The sequence below is a fragment of the Eptatretus burgeri genome, chromosome 13 (assembly GCF_056783735.1).
Source record: "Eptatretus burgeri isolate ZD-2024b chromosome 13, Ebu_testis_v1, whole genome shotgun sequence".
Classification (NCBI taxonomy): domain Eukaryota; kingdom Metazoa; phylum Chordata; class Myxini; order Myxiniformes; family Myxinidae; genus Eptatretus; species Eptatretus burgeri.
Window position 1 is genome coordinate 24,613,452 of NC_140973.1, and position 22,179 is coordinate 24,635,630.

Here is a 22,179-nt window from a genome sequence, read left to right on the forward strand (position 1 = left end):
ATTTTACTTTTTTTTCCTCTTTAAGCATCAGGTGCATATAATTCCAACTCAAGACATTCTTTATATAACCTCCCATTTTTGAGCTCTTTCAACCAGCGCAAGGATAAAAGGATTCCTTTTTTTTTAACTTTTTTTTTTTTCGTGGTATTTTTATCATGGGCTTCTGCGAGTTGTATATTTTTTTCATGGGTTGCTTGGGAATGAATGCAAAGAGGCACGGCTTATGATTCTATGGCAAGACATTGGTTAAGATTTGGATCTAGAACTTATAAACCAAAGTCAAAACAAAAAGTGATTGTGATATTATTGTTGTTGTTCCCATGTTACAATTGTTAACCAATTTTGAATTTGAGCCAATTTGAGTTATCGTCATGTTAAGTTAGCATCTTTCAATCTTGATACATTGATTGAATTTAGCATCAAAAACGAGTGTGTAATAAGCTGCTACAGAGATAGCGATTCTACGTCTGATCTGGGTTCAAATCCCAATGTGACGATAAATGGTAAACACAGTACAGTGCAGTCCAGTACAACGGTCATTTTGTATGCTTTAAATAGATGATAAGGGATGTCTCACTGGAGAGACAAAACACTTCTGCAAATCATAAAATTGACCATACTGTGCAGCAGGCTTTTAAAACACTGCAAATTGTACAGCCAAGTGTTTTCCATTTGCAAAAATCCTAAATTCAGTTTCCTGTTCTCTCTGAGCCTCTTCCCCTGACTGTTCCAAGGGGGTGGGTTCAAACAAGGCTAGTAATAATGACAACAATAATAATAATAATTATGATGATGTTTATTGTCTGCAGAAAATGGAAAATTGCACTGTCAAGCAACTAAGCAAGGCTCGCAAAGCTCACATAATGACAAACGATGGCAAAACAATAGCTGTAGTACAACAAAAACACCCCGTCCTCCTCCTCCCCTCACCTTTTCTAAACAATGTTACGCAAGGATACATGAGGGACTTTGTTGCAGGAAAAGGCCATTCGGACCATCATTTCATGTCGTGACATTTTTCTTTATTCCCTCCGCCACCGAACGTGGAAGGAGGTTATGTATTCACCCCTCTGTCTGTTTGTCTATCTGTTTGGCTGAATGTCTGTCTGCAGAATATCTCAAAAAGTTGTACAGGGATTTATATGAAATTTTGTGGACAGGTTGGGTGTGTGACAAGGACGAACTGATTTTATTTTGGTGAAGATCCCAATCCAGATCAGACTACTATAATTAACCTCCGCCATCGAAGATCGGAGGTTACTGTTTTCACCCCTTTCTGTTGGATTCGCTGTATATGAGATATCCCTTATTGTCAGGTTTTTAGATTCGCTGTATATGAGATATCCCTTATTGTCGGGTTTTTAGATTCGCTGTATATGAGATATCCCTTATTGTCGGGTTTTTAGATTCGCTGTATATGAGATATCCCTTATTGTCGGGTTTTTAGTTCGCTGTATATGAGATATCCCTTATTGTCGGGTTTTTAGATTCGCTGTATATGAGATATCCCTTATTGTCGGGTTTTTAGTTCGCTGTATATGAGATATCCCTTATTGTCGGGTTTTTGGATTCGATATATATATATATATATATATATATATATATATATATATATATATATATATATATATATATATATATATATATATATATATATATATATATATATGAGATATCCCTTATTGTCGGGTTTTTGGATTCGCTGTATATGAGATATCCCTTATTGTTGGGTTTTTGTATTCACTATATATATATATATATATATATATATATATATATATATATATATATATATAAATATATATATATATATATATATATATATATATATATATATATATATGAGATATCCCTTATTGTTGGGTTTTTGGATTCGCTGTATATGAGATATCCCTTATTGTTGGGTTTTTGGATTCGCTGTATATGAGATATCCCTTATTGTCGGGTTTTCCGGCTGTCTGTCTGTCTGTGTATGTGTATGTGTGTCTGCAACGCGAGGCTCCACAGCATGAACCAGCGAACCGATTTCGATGAAACTTTGCCAACAGTTGCCATATCGTTCTGGGAATGTGCGCGTTTGAATTTCGTTGCCTAGCAACCACCCGTTGCTGTGCAGTGGCCGAAAAACCGCGTACAGTATTTTCAATACTTGTCCTTCAGTTTTGAATGTAGAGAAACGAGACTTCGGAATTAAACACCGAGATATTTAGAAAATTTTACTCGAGCCGATTTTTGATTGAGGTTTTATTTTTCAAATGATAGTCCTTCAAAAATCGGGTGTCTATTTACCGTCATTTAAGGTGTGTATGGTGTTTGTAAGGAACTACACCGTCGTTCCACCTTCGATCTCTCCTCGGTCCAAACGTTATTGACCAAAGTGAAAAGGATCCAAAATAAATGGAATCACCGGCATTTCTGTCTTTGTGGATTTCTAATAATATAATATGTTTATTTATTTACCGAAAACGATTCCACGACCCACACACCACCTTCAATTATTTATTTATTTACCGGAAACAATTCCACGATCCACACACCACCTTAAATTATGTATTTATTTACTGAAAACGATTCCACGATCCACACACCACCTCCAATTATTTATTTATTTATTTACTGAAAACGATTCCACGACCCACACGCCACCTCCAAATATTTATTTATTTGCCGAAAACGATTCCATGACCCACACACCACCTCCAAATATTTATTTATTTACCGAAAACGATTCCACGATCCACACACCACTTCCAATTATTTATTTATTTTCCATAAACGATTCCACGATCCACACACCACCTTCAATTATTTCTTTATTTACCGAAAACGATTTCGAGATCCACACACCACCTCCAATTATTTATTTATTTACCGAAAACGATTCCACGACACACACACCACCTCCAATTATTAATTATTTAAAGTGGGCATGGCTTATGAAAATATTGTGTGGTTCAGGAGGTGTGGTCAAACAAGAGCATTGAGAGTTTATCGGGTTTCCGTGTGTGTGTGTGTGTGTGTGTGTGTGTGTGTGTGTGTGTGTGTGTGTGTGTGTGTGTGTGTGTGTGTGTGTGTGTGTGTGTGTGTGTGTGTGTGTGTGTGTGTGTGTGTGTGTGTGTGTGTCTGCAACGCGAGGCTCCACAGCACAAACCAGCAAACCGATTATTTTTCAAATGGTAGTCCTTCAAAAATAGGGTGTCTATTTACCGTCATTTTTTTTATGAGGAGTGCCAGTTGGCAAAATACGCAATAGGAAAAATCTTGCCAGGCAGAGGAACAATTGTATGTGAACCAATACGTCTTGGCAATGAATCTTCGTCTGTGGATCGGTCAGAATGAAAAGCATCGTATCCAGCGCTTCGATCCGAGCAAATCCCTCATCGCCTACCGGCTTTGTTTGTTTGTTTGTTTGTTTGTGAACAGTATTACGGAAAAACTCCTGTACGGATTTCGACGAAACTTGGTGGGGGGATTAGGTATGGTCCAAGGATCATGCCATTAGATTTTGGATTTGGTCCAAAATCCAATATGGCCGCTATGGTGGCCATTTTGAAAAAATATTTGAATTTTTTTTGTTTGCATTTCTACATGTTTTAAGTGATTTCCAACCCCCCCCAAAAAAAATTGTTATTGAAAAAAAAATTTTTGAAATATTTTTTTCAACAAAATTTCGATTTTTTTTTTTTTTTTTTTTTTTTTTTGCATTTCTGCATGTTATAAGTGATTTCCAAGAAAAAACATGCCAAAATTATAATTGCGGCTGATTTTGGAACTTCAGGTGGATATACCCATGTAAAATCATTTTCTGTCTCAAGGAATCTAGTTATGACGAATGAATTGAGTATGTAAAAGTTAAAAGTAAAAGGGAAAGTTGCAAACTATAACTCTGTGAGCACTGTTGACGTCAAATTGAATGAATAGGGTATCAGGTTCACTTGAGTGACCTAGCAGTATTGGCGGCGGAGATTTTGCACTCTACCGAGTGCTTTCCCTCGAGTTAACCTCCGCCATCGAAGATGGACGGAGGTTACTCTTTTCACCCCTGTCTGTTTGTTTGTGAACAGTATTACGGAAAAAACTCCTGGACGGATTTCGACGAAACTTGGTGGGGGGATTAGGTATGGTCCAAGGATCATGCCATTAGATTTTGGACTTGGTTCAAAGTCCAATATGGCCGCTATGGCGGCCATTTTGAAAAAATATTTGAATTTTTGTTTTTGCATTTCTACTTTTTTTCAGTGATTTCCAACAACATGAAACATTTGTTAGAGAAAAAAAATAAAAAAATTTGCAACTTTTTTTCAAAAAAATTTCGATTTTATTTGAAAAATATTTGAATTTTTTTTTTGCATTTCTACACGTTTTAAGTGATTTCCAACCCCCCCCCCCCAAAAAAAATTGTTAAAGAAAAGAAAACCAGAAATTTTGCACCTTTTTTTTCAAAAAAATTTCGATCTTTTTTTTTGGGCATTTCTTCATGCACATCGATCTAGTTTAGTTTATTCAATCGTGGTTCTGTAGAGTCTGATCCGTTTTGACCTACAATGAATAGGATATCAGGTTCACTTAAATGACCCAGCAGTATTGGCGGCAGAGGTTTTGCACTCTACCGAGTGCTCCCCCTCTAGTTTTTTAAGCGATTCTTCACCATTGAGAGATCAGGCCAAAAACGAAATATAGCACAATATCTCAAAAAATGTATTGGGACTGATATGTTCTCGTAGATCAGGCATTACAGGGCGGAGGTATGCGCACTACCGAGTGCCCCTCTAGTTATCTATGTGAAACATGGAACTTTTTCGTCGACTGGCCATTAAGTTCAAAAACGGTGTATCACATCCTTTTTTCATTATCATTAAACATGTGGATTGAATTTGGCACAAATGATAGTCTAAAACGACAGGAGCATGAAGGTGAATTCCTGAATGATTAAAACATGTCTGCGTTGTTCATGTGTTGGTCCTATTCTCGTTCGTTAAGAATGATGTCAAAAGTAAATAAAAAAACACATTCAATTCACAATCTCACGAGGTTCTGTCATCTCGTGATTCTTCAGTATTCATGGATAATTAAGCTAAATGATTTTTTTTTTTAAACCTAGAAGTCATTCGTAAGGGGAAAAATAAAAATCAGAACTGAGACCTTTATAACTCAAGTTCATAGAGCACGATACCCTGCACGGTGTTAAAGTATATACAGGAGGGCCTTGCCATTCACAGGTTTATGTTCTTGAAAATCACCGTGAACCAAAAATCCGCAAACTTTGGGGGTAATGGGGAAAATAGGGTGAGGGACTTCAGCTTTAAAGTTTGTTCAAACTGTAGCATTCACATGTTTGTGCATTGTTTCTGTGCTGTTTATTTTCATGAATAAAACAGTTAGTATTGTTGTTTCATATGCAGTCTGTGGCTGCTGGTTGCATCAATTTTTTTTTCTGGAAATGCAGCTGTGCTGCTGATGTCGTGCCCCACTGTTACCAGTAATCTGGTACTCATTTTGCCGACCTCAGAAGGATGACAGGTTGAGTCAACCCACCTGGTGTTATTTCAATGTTTTTTGGCGGGGACTCAAACTCAAGACTCTAAGATCTTAAATGGTGACCTTAACTGTTAAGCCAGCACCAGACTTATTTTCCTGTATGAAGAACATAAAATAAAGTTTCTTCTCTTGAGTTAAGATCATGAAACTTACTTTTAATAATAATGATGATAAACTTCATTCAATATTAATATGATATTGATGTTGATGATGGTGACAATAAAGACGATTGATGGATATGATGATGGTGATGATGATGTTGCGGGGTTTGAGGGGGGGGGTATTGTGTTAACAGCCCTTGTTAATTAATTAGGTGAATAAATCCACAAACATTGCCTCGCTGAATTCATCGCGATAGAGCAAATCTGCAAAGGAGAAACCCACAAACGGAAAGGCCCTCCTGCACTTCAATTTCAATAAAATCATGATTTTAATGATCGTTTAAAAATCCGGACGTTTAGCGCGACTGAAGGAGTCTTATACACTGTAATAAGACGATGTTGAATCGCAATTTAGGTATGGAGGCTTGATTGATCACCTTAGAAAGCAGCGTCATACATCACCATATTGGCAGCCTGTTCTTCACTCGATACGCACACACACTCCCACAGGCCCTCTCATGCTACAGTATATCTCTGCACATGTGCCATTGGGACAAATTCAGAGCCAATATATGGTAAAACAGCACACTTGGCTTTGTTTTTTTTTTGTTTTTTTTTTTTAAACATTTTGTATCCCACTGAAATGCTGGATCTGCATCTGGACCTGAACCAAAATCTCATCAGATGGTTCTTGTCACCGACCAAGTCATCCACCAAGTTTTATTATAATCCATCCACATGTTTTTGAAATATCCTTTTTTGCCCCATCTCTGAATGCTGAAGAATCACTTAAAAAATAAATAAATTCTCGTATCCAGATCTGGATCTTCACTGAAATCGAATCACTTCGTCATTGGCAAACACTCAACCTGTCCACTAAGTTTCATCCAAATCCGTCTATAACTTTTTAAGAAAAATCTGCTCACAGACAAACAGAGAGGGATGAAAATGTAACCTCCATCCACCTTCGTTGGTGGTGGTAACAAGAGGAACAAGAAGGTATATACAGAATTGTGCTACTACATGGAAAACAGCATCCTGGTTGCCATGGCAACCACTTTAGATGCCGAACATATGTCGCGACACACCGTCTCCACAGTCTGTACCTATGTACCAAATATGAAATGTGAAAGTTGAAAACTTTGGGAGTTCGAGTGCGGACAGGAATGGACAGACAGACAGACAGACAGACGGACGGATGGACGACCGGTATCACATAATACGCCCTGATATATATATATATATATATATATATATATATATATATATATGTATATATATATATATATATATATATATATATATATATATATATGTATATATATATATATATATATATATATATATATATATATATATATATATATATATATATATATATATATATATATATATATATATATATATCAGGCATATAAAAACTACAGGGTTTGAGAAATGGAGCATTCAGAATGTGAGAAGAGGAAAAGCTTGCAGGTGCAGATGAAGTGTGGAGATCTGAACTTGAAGGCAGAGTTGAGTGTGTTGAGACTGGGTGTTTCAAAGGTTGCGAGGAGAGAAAATCTGAAGCTTTCTGTTTGCCACTGAATGCTGGACAGCCTGCTGACACTCGTCCTTATCAGCCTGTCCACACCTGCCGTTGACATTTTGGAAATGAAGCCAACCCCTCCATTATCTCCCATTATATCTTATCTGCCCCACTTGTCTTTTCTAACTTGTGAGTTCTGTGTTTCGTATCCCAACCCATCCTACGTTTTCATCAGGCTTTGGCATTAGTACGTTAACATACGTACATATTCATGGTTCGGCTTGTCAGGGCTCCGTACAGTATTTGTACCACTTGTGTAATAATTTATTAACATTGCTGTGCCGTTAACATTCATTAACATTTCTCTGATATTGCTAGGTGGAGGGAGGACGCGGTCGGTGCAGCCTTCCCAACATCAGTGCAGAATGTCCCGTGGACACCAGAAGTGTCAGCACGATACATCAACTCTTCACGCTCATCTCCAAGTCTGGCCGCAGCATCCTGGTATTATTGTACTTTACCGCTCATAATTTGCAGTGATACCAATTACAGCATAATGCTCTTCTTCTTAACCTTAGTGGCATTACTGTCCAAGGCTGGTGTTGATGTAAACTTGTGGAATTGCACTTTCACCTTGATCAAGATGTTTGTGGTATTGCTTCTTGTAAATTCATCTCACTTTTCCATTCTTTGTGGTAATCATCTCAAACAAGTTAAACTTTTACTTCTTTTATTCTTTCCTTCTTCTCCTCTACACTTCAGACCTCTCATTCCTTCCTTCATATTGATTTTCTCCACCTTACCCGTCTTTCCTCTTTTTTTCTTGTGAACACTTTCCATAGCTCATAGAAATGTAAACATGGAGGCATTCACGGCAAGACGTAAATTTATTTTTTAATCCCTGATCCCATTGACCCCACTTCATTTATATCTCCATGACTTTCTATAACCTGCCTTCTCCTCAAGCTGCTCTCCTGAGTAAAGTTTCTCAAGCCTACCATCTTCCACAGGCATGTGGACCTGGAAGTGACCCCTGCCTGGTGTTGCACTGTGATCTAGAATCAATCGGACCTCAAGAGGCTCTAGAAGTTTCTGTGGAAGCCCTTGTCAGCATCAATGCTCTTCACCAGGCAATTAGTGTTTATTTTAATTGATTATGCATCAATTTATTTGGCTGGATCAAAAAGAATCCTACCTTGCAAGCATAATACCATGATATTGTTCGTGTCAGTGTCTACAAGACATTTTATTGAGAATTTTAATTTGTTGAGGTCGAGTGTTTCCTGAATGTTGACCATGTCCTCCTTCACATCTTTGATAGGATTCCGCTTCAGTGCTACAGTTTTCTTTCAGTGCTTCCGTGCATGTGGATCGAGATCTGGGCATTATTGAAGCACCTCATGGAGAAACGGAACACATACAGGTTGGTTGTTTCCATGTCCGATTACAGTGGTGTCTCTCCTTTAAAGTCATTTTTGTTCTTTAATCCCGGTCTATATATATTTATTTAACCGAATGACCATCTGATATTGTCTCTTCATGTATGCAGGTGATGGTTGAAGCTCTTTATGTGATGAGACCAAGAGGCCTGGTTGTCTTGTGGATAATTCTTTTGAGTCTCTTCATTGGTGGCCTGCTTTTTCTGCTTGTTGTTGCCCTATTATATAAGGTTGGTCTGCATTTCATGATAAACCTCAGTCATTCATCCATAACTCTCAATTCTGTGTTTGCTTCCAAATTTTATATCTCCAACCCCTCATTTTCCCACCTGACCCAGTCACGCCCAACTGCTCCTGGTCTCTGTGTCTTTTGCACCTGGGAAGGTGGAGAAGTTTATTGCGTCCCCAGACTCTGATTCTACAACTGGACCAGACGGGATCAGCTCACATGTCCCAAAAATCTGCTGCAGCTCTTGCACATCCTCGTTCTGCTCCTTTCACCATATTATTTGCCCGAGGTCATCTTCATCTGCTTGGAAATCAGACAACATCACTGCATGACATAAAAAAGGTGCAAAGATCAACCCCCTTAACAAAGGACCTATCAGCTTACTTCCAATCATCAGCAAGGTTATGGAATCCATCAACACAGTTGATATGAAATCCTTCCTTTTCTTCAATGGCCAAATGCTTGACCATCAGTTCAGATTCAGACCAGATCACGCGACCTTGGACATGCTGCTTCTGCTCTCTCAACAATGGATGGAGGCCCTCATTGTCAGACAAGAGATCAGAGCCGTCTCTCTGGACATATCTCGAGCATTCAACACAGTCTGGCATTCTGTCTTACTCTCCAAACTCTCGTCCTATGGCATCCAAGGCCAACTCCACTCTTAGATTACTGACTTCCTCCATCCCAGTAGCCATTGTGTGGCTCTCAACAGAATCCTTTCATCTCTTCTCCCTGTCAAGGCTGGGGTACCCAAGGCAGATTTCTGGGCCCAGTCCTATTCCTAATCTTCATTAATGATCTCTCTGATTGTCTGGAAAATCCTCTTTATTTCTTTGCTGATGATTCCATCCTCTGTCATGACATCCCCCAGCCTTCAGATAGATAGGCAGGCAGCATTATCTTCCCTCTTTGCAGACCTTGATTGAATCACAATCTGGTCAAACACTTGGAATACGTCTTTCAATCATGAAAAATCCCACATTCTCTCTCTCCTCTCTCTGTCTCTGTCTCTGTCTCTGTCTCCTGTCTCTCTTGGTTTTGGATAAGGCAAAGCTTCCAATCCACTTTCTTAACCATCTTCTTGAAGAAGTGCAGTCACTCAAGATTTTGGGCCTCACTATGACCTATGAGACATGATCTTTCTTGGTGAAACCACACCCCGAAGTTGGCCACTAATTGAGTTTATTGGCCGATCACTTTCACATCTCAAACAGGTCGGTGGTGTCTGTCTTCTACCGCTTCCTTTCTGGTCTTGCATCCTCTGCTCTTTTCATGCTCTACCCCTCCTGCACACCCCCCCCCCACCACCCAGGTTTTCTGCAGGGTGCACAAGGTCCGCCAACAACCCCCTTTTCATCAAACTACAAAAATCCAGAATCACTGCTCACCTCCATTCATTCGTTCCCTTTTTTCTCCCACCTGTGGAATCAACTTTCACACTCTCTTCAATCCCATTCCTCCAGGGTTTCAAGACAAATGTTCATCACTATTTCACCTGTTCTTGATGTTCACCATTTGATGTTCACCTGTTCACCATTTCAAGACAACTGTTCATCACCCCCATCCAAAACCATGGCCTTTTCTACCCTGTTAACTCTCCCAAGTCCACCTCTTTCCATTTTTCCTTCTTCTGAGAGTTTGCTTCTGAACCCATCTTGTCAACCCCCTCCCACAGTCCTCATTTTCCTCACATCCCTTATCTTCAGTCTCTCTCTAGTTTGTCCCCCACCCTACTGCTGGTGTGTTTCTTCCAAAATTCACCATTAATTTTGTGCATCTGGAATATTTAATGACTGATGTGTCAAAGGTTAGAGTTTTGTGAGCCCAGGTTGGGATCAAAATTGGGTTAGCAAAGCCATCTTTTGAACAAATTGTCCTGCTTGACCTTGACCTTCAACCCCCAGATGGGCTTCTTCAAGCGGAAATTAAAGAGGGAGATGCAAGCGATACACCGGCGCAGGACCAGCTGGGAATGGCAGAAGATCCAATGAAGAAGAGAGGGCAATGCGAATAGGATTCTGAAGGAAGATTTGAGCTTCCTTTTCTTGCCTCTTTTTTTCGCCTCTGCCACTCCCTTCACTTCACCCACCAGCCACCGTTGACACACCGATCCTCTTCTTGTACCACATTCCCATCACGTGCACTTGTTTTTGGGGATACAGGCTCGGGCAGAAGTCGCGTGACATGGATTCGACTCTGGATGATGAAGACCCGAAGGATGGGCAGGTGTGACAGACGAAGGCAAAAACAGCGACAAAAAAAACAAACAAACTGCAAACGATGTACAATATTTATCAACGGAAGTGAAAAACAAATGTATTTTGGGTTAAAGAAAAAGAATGCAATTTTTTAATGCAGAAGACGAGGAAGGAAATAGAGGGGTCAGGTGGGTAAGAGAGAGGGGAAGAACAAAGACAAAGTAAGCAAAGACTCAAACAATGAACAGATGTCGATCGTCCACCTTCCTGGATTGGCTTGGCGGATGTATGGATGATCTGCACATGTCGGCGGTTTCTGGGGAGCCTGGCAATGGGACAGTCGGAGGCAGTAAAAATAGTTTCATCACTTTCCCAAGCGTCCTTTCACCTTTGACCGAGAACCTCTGCTCTGGATCCAATGAAGTGATCACACATGTGAGGCACACACCGGGGGTCCTGGGTCTCGCTCAGCTTTTCGACCTCTTGCTGATAATCCAAGCCGCTCCAACACATCCCAACATTGCCTTATGGAGATTGCATCAGGATCATACCTTGCTCAAACAAAGCTGAAGTTTGAAACAACACATTGTGTGATTGTTATCAACAACGTTAAACTTGCACGTTGTTGATAACAGCGGATCCCTTGTGAAATGCGACTTCGTGTTGTATTTTATATTTTTCCTTCTCTGGAACTGACAAGTTGTTTATCGTCATCGTGGCTTTGCACCTGCGGTTTGAAATTCGGGAAAAACATTGCTACCTCCCTCCCTCCCTCCTCCCCCATGTCCCGGTACAGACCTAGTGCCAGAGACACAGAAATGTGTTGGACTGGCACACCAACTCTGCGTGTTGCTTGTTGCGCCAGGGGGGGAGGAGGGGGTTTAAACACTGTTTTGTGTCTTTAAGTGAATGCTTGTCCATGAATTGTGAAAAGTAATTTGTATATTTTGCTCAATCAAGTGTTTTGTTTGAAGACAAAATGATTCCATCAACTTGATGACTGCATTCTATTTCTTCACGCTCGTTGCTTGCGGGTTGCCCGAAGGACACGCTCACGACATCCATTATCACCTTTCCCAGTAATTGACTCCTGGAGTAATTACAGTATTCCTGTCGATGTGCTCGATTGAGGTCACCAGACCCGCCGTACAACTGCAAATGCTTATCGATTATAACTATGATATACAAAGTAAAGTCTGACGTCCTGTCCATGCCTGTGGACATGACCGTGTGGGCCCACGGCATTATATGACCAATGATCTTCGAACCACCTACCAATATGGAACTTGGACACGATGCAATGTCATCAAGTAATATCTTCTTTACAATGCCGAATATTTGGAGCAATTGATCACTGAAACAAAGGGAACCATGGAGTGCATTGTTTGGAGTTCTCATCAGAGCACCACGCTCATGATACTGGGATCCCAGGTTCAAATCGCATATCCTATGTTCATTATTTGTCAACTTTCCATTGATGTCCTTGTCTTGTGGGACATCGGTGAACAAAATACACTGAGGTTACCACCTGATGTCCTTAGTTTGTGCATGGCATACACAAACTCCATGAGACTTAGATATGCAAAAAATGGCAGTTTGTATACATCGAGAATCGATTGAATAAGTAGTGAAGTGGAATTAAACTCGGGAGAAGATTATTTGAGGATTCTGTTGATCGCCTTTCTGGGCCCCTCTGGGAAGCATTATGCAGATTGCAAACTACGACTGCTACTACTACTGATCCGCATGCCCAGCTAAGGGGCATAGGGTTGACCCTTTTGCACTTTTTTTCCCTTGGGTTGGGGCGGGAGGAGGGATGTGAGTGATAGCAAAGCAGTCAGGTAGCAATCAGGTATTACTTACAACATGCTTTACTTAAGATATCCCAACCCTTCTATGATGATGTAATCATACAACCTTTATATCAACGTAACCATGTGATCTTTTATTTACCTATTCATAATTATAAAAAAATAAAACTTGGGTTTAAAAAAATAGAAAACAAAATGCTGGGGCACTTGACCTTTTAACCTTTCATCCTAGTTCCCTAATGCAGATCTGGATCTGATAATTTTTCAAGTGATTCTTCACTATTGAGAGATCGGGTGAAACAGATATATAGCACGATATCTCAAAACGTTGTGGACGGATTCGGACGAAACTTGGTGGACAGGCTGGGTGTGTCGCAAGGACAAATTGATTCGATTTTTGCTGAAGATCTGAATCAGGATCTGGATACGAGAGTTCTTTACTTTTTAAACTTATTCTTCACCATTGGGAGATAGGGCCAAAAACGATGATATATCATGATATTTCAAAAAATGTATTGGGCTCGATATGTTCTCATGGATCAGGCATGACGTGGCGGAGGGATGCGCTCCACCGAGTGACCTTCTTGTTGTTTTTGTTACATTGTAAAAAGGCATCCAAGAGAGGATTTAAAAAACTTAAAGACATAAAATAAATTGTGCTGATATAAACAATGAAAGGTTTTCTTCCTTAAAACATATATATATATATATTTAAAAGAAAAATATTTTGTTATAAACAGTGAATAAAACAGAATTTTGTTTTCAAACAACATTAAGTATTAAATGGGGTGAATAAAATGCATGTTAAACAAAAAATTCTGAAATAAGTGCAATGAATAAACAGATAACCATTCCTTTCACACCAGGAGACACATAGGAACTGCCAAGACAGTTTCATTGGGCTAAGGAGTACAATCGTAGATGGGTCACCACTCGATGCAGGATACTCGAATGGGTTATTAACCCAGTAAGCTGGTACTCATTTTGCCAACCTCAGAAGGATGACAGGCTGAGTCAACCCACCTGGTGTTAACTCAACGGTGCGACAGGAGCTCGAGCTCAGGACCGTAAGATCTTAAGCCAACCACCCTAACCGTTAAGCCAACACCAGGCTTATCACATTAAGTACGACATAGTAAATATAATTCACCAGCAATACTGAATCACAAAGCCAAATCTTGTTTGCCATGGGAGGGTTTACCATGGCAGTTCCGGAGGATGCCTGGTGCACCAGTAGATTCAGGCAGATAACTCGTTTTGGAACACAAACCAAACCGCATCTGGTTTGAGTGATGGGGGGAGGGTTGAGGGCGAGCGGGGGAGATTCTGTGGATGTTTCAGCATCAAACTCTCTCTCTTTCTTTCTTGCATCATAATCCTGATGACACTGGGCATTTTGCCATTGCCTTCCCAGTGGTAGTCAAGACAGGAATTTATAATTTGTTCAGGTTGCTGGTGATAACTCACCTCCTCTTAATGAAGGACACCATGGAACCTTTAACGTCCAACACCTAATACAGGGCGACGAAGTGATAAACAGCACAACTAAGTGATATCAGATATTTAAAAGAACATAGTATGAAAACATTGGTGACATTCACACTTCTTCAATTTTTGAAAATGACATGCCAGATAACTTCTGTTGTAATGTATGTATTCACGGCAACAGACAAACAAGTAATAGAGTAGTGATTGGAAAAATAAAGCTCCACAATGGTGGCTCTGTGCTCTGTCCTCCATTAGCTGTGCTCCATCTACACTCTGTGTTCTGTGTTCTGCTCCAAAAATATACCCTCTGTGTTCTGTGTTCTGCTACAAAATGGACAAATGGAGTCCATTTGTCCATTTTTGGTTTGATTATTTGATTCAATTTTCCAAAGCTTAGTCCTTCACATCACCTAAAAAAACAAACCAGATATTTATTATAAAGAGTTGTTCATGATTAAAATATGTTCACAGATTGTCACCCTTCACTAGCAGGCAGGACAGCCAGCTTCACATTATTTAGTTGGGTCAGGAATCAAACCTAAATGAGACAACTCAAAGACAAGTGCTCTATGTCTGCACAATCCTGTTGAACACAATGCTACTGCTTGTCACAATTTGTGAAATATGTATAAATATATATATATATATATATATATATATATATATATATATATATATATATATATATATATATATATAATACACTGGGAAAACAGGTGTACTGTATGAATTCATACTCCAATTGTATGTATTTTATAGACGTACTCACGTTACAATCATATGTACTCTATAGATGTACTCGCATTCAAATACTACATACTTTATAGAAAAACACGTTCTAATGGTGCACACTTTATCGATCTCACATTCTAATCGCATATACCTTATAGACGTACTTGTATTTTCGTGGTATGTACTTTATATACATATTTGCATTCTACTTGTATATACTTTACACAGATACTGGTATTAAAAAGGATAAGTCGGTAGGCGGCGATGGGTCGCCGAGCATGGAAACTATAAGATATAGAGCAAAATGGATGTCATATAGCGGATAGAGAATCACCTTTAGATTATGCACATCAAATCTCATCCAGTTCCATCTACTGATAACTACTCGGTATCCATTTGAATGAAAAGTACCGAAAATGCGGTTTAAAATCAGAAATCCCCAGAGTTCTAGGGGGTGCTGTGGGTGAACAAAGATCTAAATCGAAAATCCGGCTCGATCGTTTGTGCACAATGTATTCCAGACGATTAGTGTGAATTTTCATGACCATCCGACCATAACCCGAGGAGGAGTAGCATTTGGCGCGAAGGCACCTCCAGCTCTCGCATATTATCGATTTTTGCACTAATTGACCTTTGACCCCTGACCTAAGCGAAATCGGTCAATATGTCCTGCGGCAAAGTTGTAGTACTCATTGAGTACCATGGACCTGCAAAGTTTCATTCGTATCAATGCACTCACCTGGTTGCTAGGGGGCCTTCAATTTTCGCCAATTTTCACGCATACCCTAATTGTAGGGGGCGCTGCGGGTAAAGTATTCCATATATCACAAAAACCGGAATATATTTGATAGAGCATCACCTGTAGATCATTCGTGCCAAATTTCATAACCCGACGTGGGATAATGGCTTTCGGAATTGATTTCACATGAACGGTACCGATTTTTGAAGGTTTTTCGGTTGTTGCTAGGGAACCAAAGGGTCCCTCGCAACCTTCACAATTTCCAAAGCACTAGGTCATAAGATGTACCTACCACCCGAGTTTGGTCAAAATCCGCCCACGTTTACTTCCAATTATGCTGATGACAAACGAACAAACATCCAAACAAACAGACAGAATTACTTACAATAAGGGTCACCTATTTTTGCGACCCAATAATGTTTAATGTTGGCTACCACCAGGTGGTGTTTGTGGCCTTTGTCAGCATGTGATGTGTGGACAGACAGACTGACAAACAAGAAATGTCATGCAGCCAAATCCAAATCAAAAATAGTTGCCATGGAAACAGCAATTTGGCGATTTAAAAGATTTGACCTATCAAGTGTTTTACATTCTTGATTATTACGCGTAACAAATTTAGCTCATAAAATTTTGGAACTGCAGCTCTAATAGGGAATAAATTTGCTTATTTTGGATGGCTCTGATCTTGACCATTTACTAATGTTGACCGACGTTTACTCACATATCGATACGATACAAATAACCTGCTTAGATTTCCATCTGAGACCTTGAAAACGTTTTGAGATATGGCGATAATGAAATCACAGTCCCATTTGATTATAATGGGGTGACGTTGTTATGGAAACCAGTGACCTGTCAAAGCGGCTCAATCGTTTGTTCTGATGTTTGATGAACCAATTCAGTGACCGGATCACACTCACCTCTAAACTGTCAAATCCTGACCCGGTTATAAATTGTCATCCTGATACTTCAGGGCGATTCATCAATGTGTGAGCTGTCCCTCGGGTGAACGTTAAACTGGGCGTCCTGTCTGCTGGTATTAGTTGGTGGGTGCTAAAAATCCCATGGTGTCTTTACGAAGAATAGGTGAGCTTATCAGCACCATGAACAAATTCCAAATTCGTGCCAAAACCTTTATCGAATGTCAGGACTGGCCAGCAGATTCGTGAAAGGCTTGGGCCAAGCTTCCCTTGGCCGAATCAAATGGGACTATGGGAATAATTGTCGCCTTCAAGAAGAAGAAGAAACATTCAATTCAATATACAAATCCTGTTCAAATTTCAAGTCAATGGGATGAAAATTGATTTTAGAAATATTTGACCTTGAGGTCCAGTTGTTTGACCTTGACTGAAAGTGATCAAGGAACCATTAATTTTGAAGTGCTGGTTGAACAAAATGTAGTGACATGAACTGGAAGTCTCAGCAATGACTGTGCTGAGTTATCTCAAAAGGTACGTCAGAAACCATTGCCTTGCTGTGACCCTGACCTTTGACCTTTCGACCTCAAAACCTTTAGGCTTCTAGCTTTTGACTAGCTCACACAGTTGGTTAAGGTTCGGTGCATCTCAAAAGGTGTCAGGAAACATGACCTTGCTGTGACCTTGACATTTTGACCTCCAAACAATAGCTTTCTAACTTGTGGTTTTTTTCCCCTCGCAGTTGGTTAAGTTTCGTGAAGATTGATGTGGAATTGCGACTTGTAGGTGATTGACACACAATCACTTGTGAAACGAATATACTTGCGAATCTTCGATTTCGCAAGTAACAAACGGACCTCAGTGTAATACCAAGTGATGAGGATAAAATATATATATATATATATATATATATATATATATATATATATATATATATATATATATATATATATGTATCATCAAACCACATCTCAATGAACAACACCACGTCCAGCACACTTCTATTACCAGAACATAAAAACAGTGATGATTATATTATTCACAGCGTGAAAATACACAAATTTTGTGTATCTGGTTTGGGTGTTTCTGAACACAGATTGGGAAGGACATATCTGGGACTTGTAAATGTACAGGGTAAGTTAAAATGATGATATTGTTGTGGTTGACCAAATTCGCAAACCACCATTCAGGTCCCTTAGGTGAGATATCTCGGTAAGTATATGTGTAGTTAGGCCCAAACCCGTTGTTTAGAGGGAATAAATGTCATTCAGTCGGGCTGCGACTCTTCAGGATAGCCGTTTTTCTTTTACTATCTTTATTTTGGACCAGCCGCCATTATTACCACCACCAACCACGTCTCAACAGCCATCACACAACAACCACCAACCACAACGCCGCTTCACAACAACCACCAACCACAACGTGGCTTCACAACAACAACCACCAACCACAACGCCGCTTCACAACAACAACCACCAACCACAACACCGCTTCACCACAACAACCACCAACCACAACACCGCTTCACCACAACCGCCACGACCTTTACCGTCACAACTCGCCACCATCGCATCACCGTCATTCCCACGCCACTTGTGGGCGCCGATGCTGGACTCGTGTGGGGCGCGCACCGAGCAGCGTGTTCAAAAACATCACGGACTTTCCGCAGAAAAACGGATCAAAAACGACTCACGCCCACTTTTGTTCCGTCCAATCGGTGAGCGAGGGGCGGTTTGGCCCCGCCTCCAGGGCGTTGGAGGGCGGTCGCTGTATGCAAATTCATGGATCAAAAAGCATTCACGCCCACTTTTCCTCGGGCCAATGGGGAGCCAGCAAGAGAGGTGAAGGGTCGGAGGCAGAGGGTCAAGGGTAAAAGAGCAAAGCCACGGGGCTTATAAAAACGACTGCGTTCGTCAGACAAGGGGAGTAAGAGTTCAGTTGGAAGTTGAGAGTGGAGTGTGCGGAATTCAAGAGAGTCGTCGGTGGAGCTGGAAAGAAGTGGTACTAGTCGGAGTGAAGAGGACGGAGCTGTGGAGAGGTGACGGCGGCGAAGGCGGACGAGGGGGTGCTCGCGTCGGTGCCGGGAGCGGCACAGGGAGAGGCCAACAACGCGACCGAGGTGGAGGAGGAGACGCTCGCCGCGGGACCCGAGACAGGGTTATATCCTCCTTTCCCCGAGCATCAGCAACCCACTCCTGTTTCCCCCCGCGCTGAGATAGTGCGACAAAGGGGGCCCCCTTCCCACCCCCTACCAGACACTGTCCACGAGGCCCGCGGAGTTGAGGCACCACCGCCGCTCCGCGTCTCATCATCAGACGGGTAGGCCCGACACAGTCTCGGCCCCAGGCCCGCCTACTCCCCTCATCCTGGAGGGTGGTTCTCTTTTCTTTTGCTTTGGGAATACGTGTTGTCGGCGCCATCTGTGAAGTAAAATTGTATAAGTGTTGCCGTGTTCCCGGTAGTCGGATAGATCTGCATTGTTGCATTTGCTTTTTGTGTAATATTGCATTGTCTTCTTTTACATGTGCTTTTGGTGGAATTGTATATGTGTGCTTTCCGTTCATCGCGAAATAAATGTGCTTATTGTTGAACTGTTTTCCCGCTTCGCTTAGTCTTTTCCTCTATTGAATCTCCATCTTGCTTCACGTAAAGGGTTGGTCGTGGGCTAAAATGCCCGATAATTAATCGAACCGTCGAGGCCGACGAATAACACCGCTCGGTTATCCCGATAGTACGGAACGGGTCGCTTAAAGTGGCCCGTGTCCGAAGTCGACCTGCGGCGAGGTGCGATCGCCCGGTCTACCCTCCGTGTGGGTACTTAGGTAGGTCGAATTTGGCGAGCAACCCTATCCCACGCGGGGGCCGATTGGCACGATCGCGGTGAGACCGAAAGGTCCACCCGTGACTGGTTCCCGGCGTTAGTCCGAGAGGGTCATGACTGGATTGTCCGTCCGGTGGGCGACGTGCCGCGATTCGAGTTACGTGGCCGTCCGCACGCCGGCAGGCGCGAATCCGCAACACTGGTGTCAGGTCGTGCGATACAAACCCATCGCCCTCCTCGCGGCACTGGTAACGGAGAACGGGAAAACGGGCTCTCCTGTCTCCAGCTAAATTCACGGGAATCGGTCCAGGGGTGAGAGGAGCGACCCCCGATTCCCTCCAAATTACGAGCGAGCTAAATTAACCCTTTCAGAGAAGCAAGATGGCGTCTCAAGGCGAGCGGGAGCCGGGGGTATTGGAAATGTATATGTGTAGTAATGTAGGATCCATGGTCCAGGATGAAATCCCCGTGCAGGAAATGTTGGTTGTACAGGAAAACGAACTCGCCCAACTGAACCCAGAGCCCGAAATAGGTGCGGCAGCGGCCGCGGTGTATGACACCTCCCCTCCCCCTCTCCACCAAAACCTCACGATTCTTGCCGAATCGGCTCACCCAAGCGCACCCGACATGGCCCAGCTATACGCCATGCTGGCGGCAATGAACAAGCAAATGGAAACGAATGCGCATGAAATTATAAACAAAATGAAAGGAATGAACGAAAAGATGGATGCATACACAAATGAAATGAAAAACGAAATGAACGGAATAAACAAGCAAATGGACGAAGTGAAAACGAGGATGGATACAAACGCAAATGAATTTATAAACGAAACGAAAAAGCTGCGGGGTGAGACGCAGAACATGGGCCGATGCCTGCAGGCGGGCATGAAGGCCGTGACCAGGGAGATAAAAATGGCGAGTCCACGTGTGGGAGCAAACGAGCTGGAAGGGGGTGCAACGGCTGACAGGCCCGCCGTGGAGGGGGGTGAAAAAATAATTCGGGGGACGTGTTGGGCGAGGGTCGTGACGATGACCGAAAGGGAAAAATTAAATGGGGAGACCAAAACGTGTGAGACGAGACACGAGGTGACGACAAAGGAAATAATAATAGTTGAGACAAGGGAGGTAAAGGGTGAAGAGGTGACTGAGTTGGCAGAGACACGGGAGATGGGAACGATAGAGGGAAGACTGCACGATGAAGACGGGGTAAGTGACGCACACACACACACGGAGGTAGTGGAGGATAGTGAGGTTGAGCTCGCGGAGCGTGTAGAGACCCAGTGCGAGCAGCTGGATGGCCTCCTCCAGGAACGAGGGGAGGGAGTATGCCCCCTTGAGGCGAGTCACGACCAGGTGAGTTCGGTCGTGCTTTGCGAGGTCGAGGGGAGGAGTGCTGTGGACAGGTGCACGGAGAGCTTGGGGGGTATAGAGGCCCCGGAGACCCTTGTGGGGACACGAATCCCCAGTGTGGTTGTCCCTGTGTGTGTGGTGCAAGGCGTGAGTGCGTCCCCGTGTGTGGAAGCGACCCCGTGTGTGAGTGGTGTGGTGGCGATGGTGCCAGAGTACGTGCTTCCCAGCACGCCGTGTGTGGATGAGGCACCGTGTGTGGAAGAGGCCGTGTGTGTGGATGAAACGGCCAGTGTGGATGAGGCACCGCGGTTGAGTGACCCCGCGTGTGTGAGTGAGGGACGGTGTGTGGATGAAGCACCGCGGTTGAGTGCCCCCGCGTGTGTGAGTGAGGCACGGTGTATGAGTGAGGCACGAGTGAGTGGAAGGCCGCGAGTGAGTGGAGCCATGTGTGCGAGGGAGGTGGCATGCGTGAGTGAACGGCCGAGTGCAAGGGAGACCGTGTGTGTGAGAGAGCGGTATGTGAGGGAGATGTCGGTTGGCATGCGGGAGCACGCAGCCGCGTCTCCCGGTGTGAATGTTGTGCTGTGTCACGTGATTGGGTTTTCGTATATCATGCCTCGCCCGCTAGGGGTGGCAGAACTGTGCTTCCGGCTGCGCAATAAAGCAGAGTAGATGGTGGCCCGCGTGCTTCTTGCGTCCCGCCGCACCTAGTACACACTAGTTGGCTGACGAAGATGGGATCATACGGACTTATGCCCGTTTTCGACGGGGACGACTTCGAATCGTTTTCAGAGCAATTGGATTGCTATTTCCACGCGAACGATGTGGTCGACGAGAGCAAGCAGAAGTCAATCTTGCTCGCTTCGCTTTCGCCGGAGCATTATCAGCTGCTGGGGGACTTAGTGGCACCGAACAGGCCCCGGGATGACGGGCTGGCGTTTCGGGACATCGTGGAGAAAATGAAAGCACACATGGCGGTTGAGCAGACTCGCGGGGATGTTCGAGCCACCCACCGGCCACGCGGGGTCGCGAGTGCCCCGGGACGCGCGCACGACCTTCGATGCGGGTCGGACGTCGCCGCGCGGCCACGCGTGCGGCGGGGTGACCCCGCGGACATGCTTGGGATGTGGAGGTCGACACCTGCGCCGTGCATGCCCGTATAAAGGCAACGTGTGTTTGAATTGTCACAAGGTGGGTCATTTGGCGCGTGTGTGCCGTGGGGCTTCGGCCACCGTTAAAGTCGGGGACGGCGATGTGCGACGCGACTTGGGGCGGAACCAGCGGC

General features: G+C 42.9%; 1 protein-coding gene and 1 long non-coding RNA gene across 3 annotated transcripts in view; one reads left to right on the forward strand and one right to left on the reverse strand.

The window, feature by feature from the left end:
* The window catches only part of LOC147014080 (integrin alpha-9-like), a 91,196-nt gene extending 77,242 nt beyond the window's left edge, over positions 1–13,954 (forward strand). For both annotated transcript variants that reach the window (XM_085851735.1, XM_085851733.1), the window contains exons 24-28: positions 7,546–7,671; positions 8,178–8,297; positions 8,489–8,590; positions 8,717–8,836; positions 10,743–13,954. In XM_085851735.1, the coding sequence (XP_085707861.1) occupies positions 7,546–7,671; positions 8,178–8,297; positions 8,489–8,590; positions 8,717–8,836; positions 10,743–10,829 (555 nt within the window). In that variant the 3' untranslated portion in view covers positions 10,830–13,954. The remainder of the gene's footprint in view (positions 1–7,545; positions 7,672–8,177; positions 8,298–8,488; positions 8,591–8,716; positions 8,837–10,742) is intronic.
* LOC147014081 (uncharacterized) overlaps positions 1–22,179 on the reverse strand; it is a 111,511-nt gene that overhangs the window by 67,195 nt on the left and 22,137 nt on the right. The window lies entirely within an intron of this gene.